This window comes from Cuculus canorus, chromosome 11, assembly GCF_017976375.1.
Source record: "Cuculus canorus isolate bCucCan1 chromosome 11, bCucCan1.pri, whole genome shotgun sequence".
In the NCBI taxonomy this organism is placed as follows: domain Eukaryota; kingdom Metazoa; phylum Chordata; class Aves; order Cuculiformes; family Cuculidae; genus Cuculus; species Cuculus canorus.
In genome coordinates, this window is record NC_071411.1 from 2,696,496 (window position 1) to 2,713,417 (window position 16,922).

Consider the following 16,922-nt stretch of genomic DNA (forward strand, 5'->3'; position numbering starts at 1 on the left):
CGATGCGCTTTGCGGCGGGCCCGGCGGCGGCAGCGGCAGCGGTAGCGGTGGCGGGGCGGGCGGCAGCCGAGGGCGGCGAGCGCGGCTGCCGCAGGCGGAGCGCGGCCGGCGGGGTGAGCGGGGACAGGGCCGGGGCTGCCGCGGGGAGGAGCGAGGGCCCCGCCGCCGCCTCCTCCCGGGCTCTCCCTCCCCTCCTCTCCCTCCCCTCCTCTCCGCACTCTCCCTTCCCGGGGTCCCCGGGACCCTCCTCTGCTTCTTCCACCCGGTTCGCCCGGGACTTTCCTTCTCCTCCCCGGTTCCCCCCGGTTCGCCCGGGTCTTTCCCTCCCCAGTTCGCCCGGGCTTCCCCCACCCCTCTCCGCTTTTCCTCTTCTCCCCCCAGCTCCCCGGGCCCCTCCCCGGCGCCCCGGTCTCTCCTTCCCCTCCCGAGTCTCTACCTGGCCGGTTGCCCCCGGTCTCTTCCCCTGCCTCCTCTGCTGTCCTCAGGTGTCTTCTCTCCTTTAACTACCCCGTTCCCCTGGTGGCTCCATTCTCCTCCACCCCAGTCTCTCCCTCCTCTTTCCGGGCTCTCCCTCCTCTCTCCTCCCAGGTCTCTTCCCCCTTCTCCCTCCCCTCCCCGGTGCCCCCGGTCTCTCCCTCGCTTCTCCCGTCCCCCCTCCTTTCCCCCGCCTCCCCTCTCCGGTTGCCCGTCTCTCCTCCTCATCCCTCCCCGGTCTCTCCCTCGGTCTCCCCTGCTCTCCCCCCGGTTACCCCCGGGTCTTTCCTCCTCCCCGGTTGACGCCGGTCCCTCCCCCGGTCTCACCCGTCTTCCCTCCTCTCCCCTGCTCTCATCCCCGTTGTCCCCGGTCTCTCCCTCTCCTCCCCTCCCCGATTGCCCCCGGTCTCTCCCTCCCCTCCGCGGTTGCCCCGGTCTCTCCCCTCGCGGCTGCCGGGGGCGCGGGGATCGCGTCCTGCCGGGAGGGCCGGGATGGCCCGGGAAGGGGTTTGTTTTCCTTTGTCTCCTCTGGCCGGCAGCGCCGCCTCGGCGAGGGACGCGGGAGGTACCGGGGTTGCCGCTTTGTTTCTGTGCCGGTGCGGCAGAAGCGGTTGCCGTTGCGGGGCCTCTCGGCGGCTCGGTCCCTCGGTAGAGTCTGGCTGCTGCCCTCCCCCTTTCCCGTGCTGTAGCTGGTTTCGGTGCGATGGGAATTCGGGGGAAACGCTGGCTGGGTTTCCCTCCTCTGTTCCGTTAGCTAAATTTAACCGATTTAGGGAGTATTTCTGTTGAAACGTGGGAGATCCCGATAGCGATAAAATGCTTTCTGTGGTATCTTTTAGCTTTTTTTTTAGGCAGAAAATGAAATGTGTGCTAGAACCTTACGGGCTTTGTTTTAAGTGTGTTATCTGAAACGAATGCAAAACCTGTTCATTTAATGAAGTAAAACCTGTGAGCTGTCCAGGAAGGCATTTGGGACAGGCGGTCTTCCACCCGTTGTGTATATATTCCTATAGATATGTATTAGTAATGAGCAAAGCCTTTCTTATACAGATGTCTGTGGTAATGTGACATTTTTATGGGCACTGCAAGCAGTTATTAATGAGATTCTCAAGCTCCTGTTGCACAGAGATGGTTTGTTTGTAGCAGTGGAGGCGCTTTGTGCGTTTGAGTCTTGTGAGCTAGTAGCTGAATAGAATCATAGAATAGTTTGGGTTGGAAAGGACCTTAAAGGTCATCTAGGTCCATCCCCCTGCCATGGACAGGGACACGTCCACTACGTCCACTACGTGGCAGAGGAAAACTCTAGGAGATGCATTCTTAAGTAGAACAGTCCTACGCGCAGTAGAATTACCTTTGTTGTTGAGCTTGGAGATCTAGAGAGAGGTTTGCGTTTTGGAGCCTTACATTTAGGAGTTTTATGGAAGCAGTTCTCTCACTGAGTTTTCATGATGTTGTTCAAACTGAGAGGTGTTTTGCACCTTCCTTGGTTATTAGAGGAGAAGGATGGTTTTGGAGGCTGCGTATAGAATGCCCAGGTGTCTTGATCATGTGAGCGCGCACCAGTGTCTGCGGATGGCTGAGAGCTGCAGCGCACACCCCTCAGATAATGCCCACAGAGAAGCCTAGATGCAGTCTGGAGGCTCCCCAAATCTTGATTTCAGGATGGGCTTGGACTGAGGGTACTTTTGGGTTACTAAGATTATAGATTCCAGTTGTCCCTCCTAACTACCTCTCACAACTGAGACCTTGTGTTTTCCCACAGCCTCCCCATGTGTGCATGCCTGCTGTTGGCCATTCGATCCTGTAGCTCTCAGATAAGAGTTGGAGGCAATGCCAAAAGCCACAGGCTGGCTGCTCTGGAGATGAACTGTCTGCTAATAAAGCACAAAGTTTCTCTGGGTCTGTGTGTTATGAAAATGTCCACAATACTGAATAGGAAAACAGTCTGCCTGGGGTTTGATTGAAGACTAAATTGAACTAAATAGAAGGAATCGTTTTGCCATAACGTGGTTCTGTATGTTCTACGTGGAATTCTTGAAAAAGAATCAGACTTGGAGACTGCTTAGAAATTCTTTGGTGAAACTCTATGGCTGGGTACTTGATATTGCTTGTTTGAGGATAAAAATCTGAAGGCTGATGGAGGTACATCATTATCAGAGGGTCTGTTAAATGTTCCTTGGCCTTGAACGTTGTTTTCTTCTTATTATTAGCATGGTGTTACTCCATATTCTCTAAGTTTCACTGCTTTCTGGTTTTTACTCTCAGGTCAGATATCGCTTCTCCCTGCTCTGCTTGGTGAATCATCTCCTTGGAAGTGGCTGTGATATCTGTAATATGTATTCAGGAGCATTACAGAAATGTGTTTTTACTGTAAAAATGACAAACGTCTAGCATTCTGTGTTGAAAATTACTTTATAGAGTTTCTGCCGGGCTAAAAAAAGTTACCTTCTGTTTCTTGCTTTTTTCTGTCACTGGAATTATTCAGTTTATTCTCTGATTTTATTCCTTAATTCTATCTACTCTCAATTTTCTTCATTCTCTCTTTCCTTTCTCTTGTCTTCCAGTTTGGGCTGTACTAACACCATTGTTGGTTTGCTCCTCTTGGAGCATTACCTTCTCCCAGCAGCTGTTCTTGGCCGTCAGACACCATGAGGAGACTGGCGTTCCGAGGTGCTGGTTGTACTCTGGTAAATCTGGTAAATTCTTGATTGTTTGTGCACTGTCCCCTCCATTCCTCTGCCTTAGGCTCTTGATTTTCTTTATCCTAGCTGTTAATTATTCCTACCTTGTTCATCTCATTTGTGTGCTTGAAATTAATTCTGTCTCTAACATAAATGCTGTAACATGATGATGTTGTGCTGCCATACACCTTGGAAATCAGCTGGATGCTTTCTAGAAGAAACTCCTCGGTTTGCTTGGGAAATGGGTGTAGGGTGCAATAGATAGATCTATTCTGTCTTCAGCCTTTGAGACAGCTGCAAATAAAGATATTTTTATGATGCTGTCTCTGGAAATTGGGAAAGAGCCAGCACCTTGTTCGTAATCACCACAGTTGTTAGATGGTGGCTATTCATCTGTCACTGTTTGTGTTGATAAATAGAAAACTATGGCCAGAAAAAGGAGGTGGCTTTTTCTCCCTTCTTGATGATTGCCATTGATCTGAGACCTAACATGGGAGTGATAGGTCACACGATAGCCCAGACCTTTTTGGTTTTTGTGTTGAATATAAGATGAGGTATTCAGTAGCCGTTTGAGGGTTTTGTTTTCTTTGTGGTTTATATTTTTTTGTTTGTTTGGGTTTTTTTTAATTGGACGTGGAAGGACATGCTTTTACACCAGAACTGAGCACTCATCTCTGTACAACTCTTTCCTTTGGTTCAGCTCTTTGTACAGCCCTTTCCAGTGGTTCTTGCTTAGTTATCATACATGGGGTGAGGTATCAAATGTAGATTATTTAAGAACATATCCTGATGAGAACTGATAAATTCATCATCATCACTGTGAACCCTGGGCTTCCTGACATTGCTGTCATCAGTGACTATAAAACTGTAGGACCGTTTTGATTTCCCTTTACTCCTGCCAGTTTTCAAGGAGTTTAGATGTGTGGCTTACCTGAGCTGCGGTTTATCACCAACATGTGACTCGTCCTGAAGCACTGCTGGCTTCAGTGTTAGCTCTCACCAGAGAGTGTGGAAACAGTGACATGAGTTTAAGAACATCTCTCTTCATTATAGAAGAAGTTGGATTCCATGGGTTCCAAGAGGCGAAGAGCTACCTCGCCTTCCAGCAGCGTCAGCGGAGGAGACTTTGAGGACGGCCACCACTCCACGAATATCCCAGGCCCAAGCAGAAAGAGGAGGAGACTTTCCAATCTCCCAACAGTAGATCCTGTTAGTATCTTCTTATTATGCATAACTTTTTTTCTATTGGGGATACTGCTTATGTCTGGGAAGTGCTGGATTGTGAAATTGGTGATCATAAGTAGCACATGCGCTGGCCCTGAATCTGCTGCTGTCGTGGCTAAGCTTTGTTTAGGATTTTGTTCAGCTTTAGCTTGTTCTCATCTCCCTGGTTTCATCTTTTTCTTTTCCATTTTCCTTCTGCTGCTTTTCTTATCTTTGCTGATGATTTTAGCGGCTGGAAGGATGTCGGAGAAGGAGCTGAAATCATAATGTGCAGCAATTGAGAGCTGTGTCTGAATAGCAAATGCAGAGATAAGTGTGGAATGGCACAGGCAGTGATTGCTGAAGTGTGCGGTGTCTCTGTTAGGGCTTTCAGCTAGCAGCCTGATTTTAATTAATTGCAGGGCAGAAGAACCCCTGCTGTTGTTTTAGATGGCTGTAACTCAAAGAATTGTACTGAATTAATTCACATTTTGTGTGGTTTACTTAGAATTGGCCCTGAAAGAAAGCTTCCTATGTTACCGAAAAATAGATCAAACTCTGCAGTACCTATCATGCTTGGCAGGTATCACACTAACCTGTGACACGCACCAATTGCTTCACGCTTCTGCAATGGAGCACGCTGTGAACTGGCAGCTTGACTTTCCCGTTGTGAGTGGGTTTTGATTTGTTACCTTAAAACTGCCTCCTTTCACGTTTCTTCATTGTTCTTGCGTTTTAGATTGCTGTATGCCATGAACTCTACAACACCATCAGAGATTACAAAGATGAACAGGGCAGGCTCCTTTGTGAGCTTTTCATTAGGGCACCCAAGCGAAGGTAAGACCATAGTTCTGGTTAAACCTTGAACCTGAGATTTAAGCAGGAAGTAAGTGGATATTGAAGGATACTTCAGCATTAATAGCTGTGAAAAATTTAAGCTGAGTTTGTCCTAGTGTTTGATCTGAATATTTGATGTAATTCTTCAGTGGGACAGACTAACATTGGTGCCCTTTTCAGTCAAAAAAGAATACATCGAATTAATTTAAAATGTTTCTTGTGATGCTTGCCTAAAACATCTCTGCCTTTGACAATAAAATGTTCCACATAAGTAGTGGAATGTAATAGTAAGGGCATATCTAGGCAAGATTAATAGAAGTGACCCTGGAAAATACAGTAGATAACGTAACAGACTGAATTTAACTTAAAATTCAGGATGGTAAGAGAAGATGCAATAAAGTAAACCTACTAACAGACCACTGTCCAGATCTTTTAGCTCTAACAAAAATGTATTGGGACTTCCTTTACTGTATTTTGTCATAGACACATACAAACTTTAGTGCTGTGGGTTTTGTTTCACGACTTGGAATATAATGTCTGGTTTTGTCACTGCAACAGAAATCAGCCAGATTATTATGAAGTGGTTTCTCAGCCGATTGATTTAATGAAAATCCAGCAAAAGCTGAAGATGGAGGAATACGATGATGTGAACGTACTGACTGCTGATTTTCAGCTTCTCTTTAACAATGCAAAGGCTTACTATAAGGTGAGGAAAATGCATATAAAGGCTCAAATTCATTGTAAAAGTGGTAGAGATATATTCAAATTCTTCCTTGGTTTGGCCAAAGAACTTTTCAGTGTAGCCTTCATTATCAGTAGGAGAAGAGCACGCAGTTACAGGCTGACTGTATCTTTGTAAGATGTTCATTCTTCCAAAGTGGGTTCATGTTTTAATTTAGATGTTAATGTTTTTTATTGCAATTATCCTAAGAAAGTGGGGAAAAAGTTGGATTAATCTCAATTAATGGAAGGCTATGTTAAATAAATGAAGTAAAGTGAATAAATGAAGAGAAATTGTATTTAGTGACTGAGATGATATAGCAAACCTAAAACTGCTGATAACACCTCTCGTATATCTTGGACTTTAGAGATGATCCATGGTGACTGCTTTCTGAATAACCTAACCAGTGTATCCAGGTCACATTCAGAAAAGCAGTGTTTATTTTGTTGCCATTTGTGTGTTTAGCTTTATGAGGAACAATCAGATTTATGGATTAACGTATTTGCATGTTCCGGTTGCAGTAGCTAAAGTACAAATATTTCCAAATTCATTGTGTACTCCTGAAGCTTTGTAAGGCACTCGCTTGTTAATGTTGGCCTTTTTCTACGTGAGAGAGAAGGTCTCGATGGCAGGAGAGAATTGTTAGTTTTACAAAATGTGCGCTGCCCTTGCCTGTATAATAGTGGCTTCAAAATTATGCCTTTATTGTAAAAATCTTGAACGCAGACTAGAAATAGGTGGCTATGCTTCCAGGATGCAGACGTTTCCAGAGAAAGAGAGATTTGTGAGCAGAAGGTATGGCACACAAACATAACCTCGTCTTTTACCTTACCCACACAGTTCCAGTGACGCATAGAAAGCGGGGACGGCTGATTCACTGTCAAGGTCGTTGTTGCAGCAGGTGTTTTGTTGGCAGTGCCAGATTAGAGTGGAAACCTTTGGGTTTTTAGTATTGCGGTTAAGTCTTACACTTCTGATCATCTTGCATTAATATAGAAGGAAGCAGACTAGTGGAGCAGAATACTCTTTAAATCTATTCCTCGTAATTAACACCTCGTCTAGCATCTTGAGAATATTTAGGCCTAATAAGGTGAGCTTAGCTATAATTCTCATGTTGCTTTTTCTCATTTGCATCACAAGCTGTCAGAGGTTGAGAGAGTGAAATAAGAGCGTAATCAGCAATAATAAGGTGGCATATCTGCAGGAATACCTGAAAGAGAGATTAAGTGACAGAGGAAAGGGGAAGAAGAATATGAAAAAGTGGAAAATCAGTCTTTTCTTCTGCATAATGTTCTTAAATGGTAACATTAATCGGCACATGGCTTGTCTGCCACTACTGATTCTGTATGTACAAAGCTTAATTTACTGACTAATACTTCTAGCTCTGCCTAAAAATATACCCAGATGTGTAAACAGGTGGTACCATGTCATCAAGTTCTTTGGAATCCCACAGTTAAGAGAGTGTAAATCATTTCAGGGCTTGCAAAGGTATTGGCACATATCCTGGCATTATTCTTCAGTAGAAATTAATATTCGAGTACCACACAGCGGCAGCAATACCAGCTGAAATCACATTTCTGGCATAGACGTTTAGTCTTTTTGAAATATCAGTAGTGTTATGCTGCAACAAAACATAATGGTTTCTCCAGATGGATTTAGTAGGCTTGTTCAAGCTTCAACCCAAGGAATTTTATTGTGAAAGACTTAGATCCTTCAGAGTGCTAGATGTTTCCTAGTGCTTCTTGTGCTTCTTAACATCTCTGTTGAAGAATGACTGAAACGGGAATTTCACAGGTTTTCTATTTTTGATTTAATGTGTTTAATACCTTTCAACTATTAACTTATTAATTTCCTTCAGATACAAACGATCTGAATTTTGAGTAGAATGTTTGATTTGTTTTTGCAGCCTGATTCTCCTGAATATAAAGCTGCCTGCAAGTTATGGGAGTTGTATTTGCGCACAAAAAACGAATTTGTTCAAAAAGGTGATGCTGAGGAGGAAGACGAAGATGAGGAAGGACATGACAATCAAGGGGCAAATTCTGAATTAGTAAGTGTGGGCGTAAGGACTGTGGCTGTGTGCGTCAGCTGGCTCTGAGAGGGAGACTGGCCTCCAGAGGGGAAAAAAGCATTAAATCTTTTCATTGTACTTAATAATTTCACAGCATCAGGTGTGTGTTTCAGTTTTGCCTATCAAAAATAGTTTTGAGGTTTTCTGATAAGGATAAAACGTAGTTATGGTTTAGTTGAAACTAATACGATGTGCTTGATATCATGCCCGCGTGTTTGATGTAAACAAACTTCATGTCTAATGACATCATTTTCCAGGTTGTCCCCCAGTCAATGCAGCTGTTCCTGGAGTGTTTTTTAAGCTGGATATGATGATAAGATCAGGCCTGCCTGGTTTTTGTGCTGTTGGAATGCATGTTTTCATTAATGTTGGCAACCAAGTGTATTCTAACATTGTGTAATGTGTTAAATTAAGGTTTTCTCATATCCTTTACCCACATGTACAAACAATGTTGTTTTCAAAAGCTGCATCTGTGTTTTGCAGCTGATTTTTTTTGTCTGTGAAAAGTAAATCCATATACTTCAGTGCAACGTGAAGCACTCCACTACAGCTGCTCCTGAAACTTCTTGTGTTTCTTTTCTTATATCAGTCATCTCCAGCTTACCTGAAGGAAATTCTTGAACAGCTTCTTGAGGCTGTAGCTGTTGCCACAAACCCATCGGGACGCCTCATAAGTGAACTGTTTCAGAAACTTCCTTCTAAAGTGGTGAGTATTTTAGTCATGTCAGTTGTGTTTGAAGTTGGAAGCCTGGTAACTGATGTCCTATGCTTCGATGGGCACACTTGGGATGCAGTGCTTTGTTACAGTGGCAAAGTTTTTAGAGCTTCCTTCCCTTCTTTGCTCCTACCTTCTCTTTCCTAGCCCTTTAGTGCTGACTGGGGCGTGCCCTCTTCTGCTTGTGTAGGTGATTGGGATTTTTAGGGCAGAGTGTTTTAATTATCTTGGATTTCACTGTTTCCAGGTGTAACAAGTTTAACCAGTAAAATAAGTACTCCGGAGCCCATCACCATGTATTTGGCTTTCAGCCAGAACTGTTCTTTTATGCTGGTTTATTGATGAACCCTTGTGTCTTCCTTATGATCTGTCCCGCCCAAGTTGAAGCTCAGCACTGTGTTTATGAAGCTTACACTGTTCTTACTTGCAGTTCATCTCATAGCTCATTCTATAAGCTATTAGAACATTAACTTTGTGACTATTGATAGTAATATATAATCAATCTTTGTTTTCCAGCAATATCCAGATTATTATGCAATAATAAAGGAGCCCATAGATCTTAAAACTATTGCCCAAAGGATACAGGTACAGTATGAGTGTATTAATGTGTCACGGTATAGACTTGTTTAACAGTAGGAGTTCTGAAATCGTTAGAAGCCAAAGTTTATGGCAGTAGGAAAGGGAATGTGTTTTTCCTCTGCTGCTTAAAAATCTGCACACTTTGCTGATTTAATGTTCTGTCCTGGGTTAGCACTCCAGGAGTAGCTATGTTGAGGATCAGACATTGTAAACTGTGCTCTGCTGGCATTGAGCCTGGATGTCTTGGGTTCCTTGATGTTTAATGGTTTAAAGTAGTTCCTTGGCAAGTACTGCTAATGTAAAACATCAAGGTATTGGTTGTGCATTATCATCACCTACTTTTGTTCTGGTGCTATAAATAGATGTTTTGTACTGATGCATTTTTCATCGTCCTTCTCCAGTAATTTGAAATATTCTGTTATTCTAGCATTTTGTATAATAGTGAGGGACAGCACATGGAGTAATTGAAGTGGTGGATAAAAGTAAAATAGCATTTTGTCAGAACCCTTAAAAATGAAGATAATCTAATGTATTTTTTCTATCTATTACTTAGCATTTGTAAGCTCTGTAAGGACTTAGCGCTTATGTTTATTACTTTCTTTATTGGTGGCTTTTTCCAGATACGCATCCATTCTCATTATAAATATGTTCTTTTTCTATAAAAGCTCCCTTTGTTCTATATGAATTCCCTTTGCTTTTCACTACTGACTTAACTCTCCTGCTGTCCAAAGGTTTCCACTTAACCCAGTTCTGGTTTTTGTTGTGTAGAATGGAACATACAAAAGTATTCACGCAATGGCCAAGGATATAGATCTCCTGGCAAAAAATGCTAAAACCTACAATGAGCCTGGATCCCAAGTGTTCAAGGTTAGTTTCAGTTGCTCTTACTTTGATTTGAGTTCAGGTTTTCTCTGCTAGGTTCTGTGCTGATTGATCCTTGAATGGATCTCTAGTGCAAGGCCCTACGGACTGTTGACATTTGTAAAAAAAAAAAGACAAAAAAACCCCAAACCACAGCTATTGGTGTTTTTTCATTTCTGTATTCTTTTTAGTAAAATTGGGGTGTATGTTATGGCTTTTTTTTTTTCTTGAGGTATGTGATTTTTTTCCAATTAAATTTGTCACAGGATACAAGTTCCATGACTTCTTTGGAGGAATGGAGGATCTCTGTGCTTGCGATTGAGCTTGAAGTGGCTCTAATTGCAGGTTCAGCTGTAGTTACTCAGCTGTTATCTTTTTCCAGACCCCAGAAACTGTTTACAGTTTTCATCACAAGCTTGCAAACTGAAGTCATGCCTTGTTTATGTAGTTTTTGAAGATCCTCTTCCATTTTGCCATATTTTTGTGACCAAATTGCTCCTGTCTTTGTCATACTTAGTTCACAAGTATTTTGGGTACTAACTGTCATGCCACTGTTTCCATGTATTCTGGAAGTAAGAGAATTTCAGTGATAAATTATTCCTTTGTATGCTGTGTTTTTAGGGGCTTTGTAGTGAGAGAGACTTTGTGTGTGTGTAACATTATTGTGTAAGTGGTGCTCGGACTTTTCTAGTTGCACTTCTGTTTGAATTGTAGTTTCGGTTCTTAGTGACATGGAACCTCACTCAAAACTTGTAATCTCTATTTTGTGAGGTGTTACTCTGAGTATTGAATCCACGGGTGAAGAATGAGAGAGAGCAAGTGTTGTAAAGCTCTGTAATGCTTGTAACTTTCTGATTGCAAAGACGCTCGTTTGCCTGTTTAGTTCAAAGTGATATTTGTGTGTATTTGCAAATTGTAGATTTTTTTTTTTTAAAAGCAAAGGACAAAAAATGAGCTCAGAACTGTTCTGTGCAGATTTTTACAGGCCACTGTGGGTGTATTTCACAATGATTTTGTTCTATACTTCATTTTTGGTGCCAAAATATTTTATCTTTAAATGTAAAAGCCCCTTCATTTTTGGTTTAGGTTTTCAGATACCTGACTATAACATTCTTCGCATACAACATTAACCAAAAAAATTCTTTAACTTGACAGGATGCAAATGCGATTAAGAAAATCTTTAATATGAAAAAGGCTGAAATTGAGCACAGCGAGTTGGCCAAGTCAAGTCTCCGGATGAGGTACTGCAAACAGAGTTCTTTTTGTAATCTCATTTAAAAATCTCTCTAGGCCTTCCCTTAATTTCACTGTGGGGAATATAGTGGGAAATATTTGCTTGAAAATATAATTTATTGTTGTTTTAAAAATTATAAATTGTAAAATAGTTTTTGGAAGGAAACTTTAGATAATTCTGTAGTGAAATATTTCTGTAATGTACTTGGTTGTGAAAACATTGTCAGTGGATTCATGACTTAAGCTGTGGCCAACTTCCACCGTATGTGATTGTAAATTAAGAGCAGAAATGGAACAGTGAGGAACAAGATGCGTTGTGCTTTGCTTTATGGAAAATGCTGAATCTTCTTGGACCTTGTTAGAAGGTGAAACAAGGGCTCTCAGCTACTTACATAGGGCAGAAACACAGGAACAAGACCTCAGGTAACAGATATTTAGAAGGAAATGGATATTATGTAAACTCTTGTTTGAAAACCAATTTCTGTCCATGGAAAGAGGCACAAGAGACAAGATCTGCACTCACTGGTCAGTGAAGCATAGATTCGGTGTTGAAGGAGCAGGTATAAAACGCTGTTGGTAGCTCTATTTATTTCATAGAGTGGCTTTATTTAGAAAATGACATTTTCTTCCTGTGAAAATCCATGGTGTGCAGAGAAGCAGTGCAGTCAATTTGGGTTTGAAATACAATTAGAATTATTCTTGGATAAACTTTTTACTGATAAGTAACACTCAAAAGCAGGTTTAGATATTATTGGCCTGTATGAGCGGTGTCTTGTATATAAGAAAATAAAGCAACATCTTGCAAATCCTACAAGGAATTAGCAAACTCTTACAAGATGGGCTCTCTTTGTATTTGAGGTCTTCACTGGTATTGGATGCTGGAAAATAACCTCTGTCATTTCCTGCAAAAGTGGGATACAACTGAAAATGCTCACGCTCTCTGGCTTTGCTGAAAGGCAGCCTAAGTTCTTTTTGTTGTCCGAAAAACGTGTAGGTGATGTCCATATTGAAAGTATTGCCTGGGATTATTACGTGAGAAAGAAATGCAAGTTGCCTGGTTGATGTTTACTGTTTGGTGCTTTGAGACATTCAACATATACAGTGGTTTTTCGGGTTCACTTGCTCAGCGTTAGCCCATTTCCCGTGTTTGGGTGAGTCGTTGTTGGAGCATATGAAAACATAAAAGCAGAAATACTGTTAGGGAGTAATTCGTGATACATATTTTAATAATATTCCTTATTAAAAGTTTTTATAGTGCCAGAAGACCTTGATTCTGCAGTCACTGAATGTATGTTTGTGTTTGCTTTGCAAACTAGAATTACATAGAAGCATAAGGGTTTTTCTATTTAAGTTGCGATTCTATTTTACATTTCTCACTGTGTTGGCCATGGATGAAGCTCAGGATGTAACAAGCGTGTGTCATGTTTAATTTTGAGACTTTCAGCTGTTTTTCTTCAAAATGAAGCTGCTTGCGTAAGAAGGGATGACAGATAAATCACACTGATATTTGATAGTTGAATTCCTCTCTTGCACTGCCAACCCATTTCCACTTCTCGGCTACCTTGTCTAGATGTTCTCTTACGCACTGTGTTCGCAACACACCTGCAAATCCTGCAGTAATCTGAATGTTGGAATGATTGACAGCTCCCTTCTTTGTTTCTCTAACTGGGCAAAAAAATTATAAAGCCTGCAGCAGGCTACAGTAATGTTGGGCTGAATGCCAAATATATGAGGTGAGAGAAGTATCATTAAACCCAAACCTTTCACCTGCTGTTCTGCACGTCACTAGTTGCTTTTTATCGAACCATTATTCTGTTTGGTTTGTTTCTTTCCACTGAGTCTGGATCACAGAGTCATTATTTGTTATTTAAATTACTAACTGCTAACTCGTCTCAAAGAGGGGACTCTTTTAGAAGCGTAGAATTGTTTGGTTGGAAGAGACCTTTAGTCCAACCATACCTGTTCACTACTAAACCATATGCCTGAGCACCTACCCACCTTTTAGATCTTTCTGGGGTGGTGACTCAGCCACTTTACCTACTGCTGATTGGGGTAGAATACCCCCATGAGTTCATTTAGAGTTAACTTACTGTATTTTTCTTCTAAATTTCCATCTGTTTTTCTTTGTCATTGATGGGTCGGGCTCAAATTCATCTTAACGCTGCTAACCTAAGTTCCACAGACATGTTTCCTCAGTTCAGAAATCTATCGCAGAGTTCATCTCATCCCTTGTCCTCCCAAATCACTCTTTGCTGGTGCATTTAACTGTCTTCCCTTAAATAAACTGACAAAATAAAGTTGCTTGACACTATGCACTGTCAAGTATTGATAGCACACGATTAGATCTGTACGATTAGCTTTGTCCGGATACTAAAGAATGTTGTGTTGGCTGCTTTCACTGCTGTTGTAGGCTGAGCTGTGTGTATAGCTGTTAATCCTTAATCTAAATGTTACCTTCCTCTGGCTTTATAAACCAAATCGATGTAATGCTGGGGCGCTAAATGTACAGTAGTATTACTTTTAGCTTTAAAAGATTTTGTATCTGTCTCTGAAGCTTTTGGCTGATCTGTTAAAGTAATTCTGTAAAAGCTTTACCCTTGCTGCATCTTTTCTTGGGTCTAAGGTGGGCCTCTTTTTTTCCCCTTGCCTTGGCTTGTCTCTTCTGCCTTAAGGACTCCATCAAATTTGCCTGCTTCCAAGCTGACAGGTCCTTCCTCACAGGGTAAAGGCAGTGTTGGTGATGAGAGGAATTCTTCTAACAAATATTATCGGTAAGTAAATTGTGGACTTGGAGGAAAAGCTGGGTTGTCGTCCTATGGAAATACCAAAATTTAAGATTTTGGAGTATATGGGGTTTTTATTCTTTTATTTGAGAATGTTCTTCAATACTGACTCAAAGACTTGAGATTCAAATATAGTTCAGTCAAATATCTTTTGAGTATGATTTAATAAGTCACTTTGCCATAATTACTCTTCCATGTTTTATTTTATATTTAACATTCCAATACGCCTGTCACAGGTTCACAGGTTGTAAACGGTTTCTCTTGGTACGCACTGCAGATTTTTCTTAATCGTGCCTGTACTCCTGGTAATAGAGGCAGCTGTCATGAGCTTTACTTGTTCACTCGCACACCCTGGCTGGCTGTTAATGGTCAACATGAGAACCCCTCCCTTTTTTTCCCTTAGTTCTGAATACTTTTTTTCTTTTTTATAGTAACAAAAGATCAGCCCAAGGGGATCGTTTATCAGCAATAACCATGGCCTTGCAATATGGATCAGAAAGTGAGGAGGATGCGTCTTTGGCTGGTAGGAACTGGAATGCAATTGATTGATTTATTTTCTATAATTCAGATTTGGGAAACTGCTACTTGTTTATATTTCTTCTAATATGAAACAGAAGACGCTGGGTGCTACTTGCAGTAAAAGATTTACAGTGCTGCAGTTGTTTGAGAGAAATTTCGCTTAGGCTCAGTCACGCTGGCTCGTTCTTTCTTGCTCTCTTATGCTCTTGGGTCTCCTAAGAACCTGTCCTCACCCAAGCTTTGGGAAACTACTCAGGTTCTGCTTCTAAGAACCTGTCAAGCTTTATATTTTTAATGTGAAGGTAATCTCTATGAGGATAGATAAATGTTAGTACTTAATTTAGAAATATCTGGTTTAGCCTCACAGTTATGAGATCTTGCATGGAGATTTATGTTAAAACACAAGCAGGTAAAGAGATATCCCTTCCTACAGCATCGTTAGGATCACAGGCAGCACACTTTAGCATTATACTCTAAGCGTATATGCTGTAATTATATCTGGTATTTCAGTATTGGTCATAAATCCGTATAGGTTGTCTTCTAAGTTAGCTTGTCTCGATATCCACATTCTCAGTAACTTCCTTGTGTTCACCTCAGAGCAGGGTTTAGAAATGTTTCTGTACATGATCTGTTTTATTTTTTTCTTTACACCATTTCTGTATTGATATGAAATGATGCATCTTTTCAGTAAATATTTTTTTGGGTGTTTGTTTCACACTTGGTAAATGAACTGTACTCATCAGTTTTTCCTGGTGGCTGGATACACTGTGGAATTTTTTTTGGCTCACTTTAGATCTCGGTGCAAGCAAAAGCATTTTTATTCGTGGTTTGCCTAGGGTTCAGTGAAGCTTTCAGAACAGCTGCGTCCTGGGAGGCGTGAGCGGTATTTATTAGGTTGGTTCAGCGTGACCGTTAGCTCCTATTTTTACAAATTGTTGTTCTGTAAAATCACGCAGCTTTTTACGGCTTTATGCGATTTAAATTCTTGAAGGGGCTTAACCACGTTGAGGTGCACTGTAGCTATGGACGTCACTGTGATCTTCATGGGGCCTTCCCTGTGCATCTTGAGGGTTTTGCCGTGCTGCTGTTGAAGCTCTCCTGTCTTTGTTGCTTTCATCCAAGTCTTTAAAAGACAGGCAGGTGAGATGCTTAGGGATGCAGTTCAGTAGTGGATGGGTACGGTTGGACTTGATGATCTCAAAGGGCTTTTCCAACCAAAAGATTCTATGATATGAGACAATACCATTTTTTTGGCAGATCGCTGCCATCCTAAAGATTTGCTGTCCCTCCACCATACTACTTGGATATCCTTATGCTTTCAGTCACTGTATGAAAGGGATTTTCCTTTAAACCTCATGTTTTTGTTAGTTGCCCCGGTAGCTCATCTTTTTCCCTCCTCTAACACTCACTAAAATAAATGAGAACTAGGCTGTGTGACTGATCATGGAGGGAGCTTTCTCCTTCTTGATGCAGAGAACTAAATCGTTGTGAGCTTTTGGATTGTAGCAGTTGCCTAAGGAACACACAGCATCTGTTTCAAACTTGGAGTTTATCCTCACAGTCTCAGAGGGTGTCATGGTGTGATGGAGCTTGTGCATTTCCAGCTCAAATGCACTGGGATATGAGCCGCTCCTGCAGCTCCCTTGCTCCTCATGATAAACCTGGAAAGGCAAGTGTAGATGGTCATTAGATATTACTTACAGAGCTATTTTATTTGTTGTTACTTCGTTTGAAAATGTTTTAAGACTGGATGCTGCTTTTGCATCTGTCTTCAGACTTTGAGCATTCGTTGTTGTCTAGGTGCTTTGGGACCACAAAGGAGATGGTGTTTAAAGTAAATCACTTAGTAAAGACTACATTCAAATACTCTCCTCTCTTTCTGCCTCATCACTGAGTAAGAAGAGTACATGTATATATAGTAATTGCATTTATATCTGATAATTAAGCTCAGTTCCAGTTGAAAATTAGGTGGCTTTCTCCTTTTGCAGTGAAGTCAATTAAATATCATTCCATTATGAAGCTGTCCCTTCATTAGGAGCACTCACTGTGGCATGGAATGAACAGCAGGAAATGCATTTCGTTTGGGACTGCTGAATGCCACGTATTTTGTGGTTACGGTTTACTGCACTTGTTTTTTTTCCCTGTATCTGCTGACTGTATTTGTGGTAACTGCTGCATGAAACTGTTCCTCTCCACTGCTGGCATGTGCTCGGTAGGGACATGGGACCTGGTGCTGCTAAATAGG

General features: G+C 41.7%; 1 protein-coding gene across 14 annotated transcripts in view; it reads left to right on the top strand.

Moving 5' to 3' along the window:
- The first annotated feature begins 24 nt into the window (after positions 1–24).
- The window catches only part of PBRM1 (polybromo 1), a 54,737-nt gene continuing 37,839 nt past the window's right edge, over positions 25–16,922 (top strand). For 3 of the 14 annotated variants that reach the window (XM_054076530.1, XM_054076538.1, XM_054076541.1), the window contains exons 1-12: positions 25–113; positions 3,039–3,170; positions 4,209–4,364; positions 5,098–5,195; positions 5,754–5,901; positions 7,823–7,966; positions 8,577–8,693; positions 9,219–9,287; positions 10,050–10,148; positions 11,298–11,383; positions 14,048–14,146; positions 14,590–14,681. In XM_054076530.1, coding sequence (XP_053932505.1) covers positions 3,123–3,170; positions 4,209–4,364; positions 5,098–5,195; positions 5,754–5,901; positions 7,823–7,966; positions 8,577–8,693; positions 9,219–9,287; positions 10,050–10,148; positions 11,298–11,383; positions 14,048–14,146; positions 14,590–14,681 — 1,156 coding nt within the window. In that variant the 5' untranslated portion in view covers positions 25–113; positions 3,039–3,122. The remainder of the gene's footprint in view (positions 114–3,038; positions 3,171–4,208; positions 4,365–5,097; positions 5,196–5,753; positions 5,902–7,822; positions 7,967–8,576; positions 8,694–9,218; positions 9,288–10,049; positions 10,149–11,297; positions 11,384–14,047; positions 14,147–14,589; positions 14,682–16,922) is intronic. The other 11 variants (XM_054076531.1, XM_054076539.1, XM_054076542.1 and 8 more) reach the window with 6 other exon arrangements.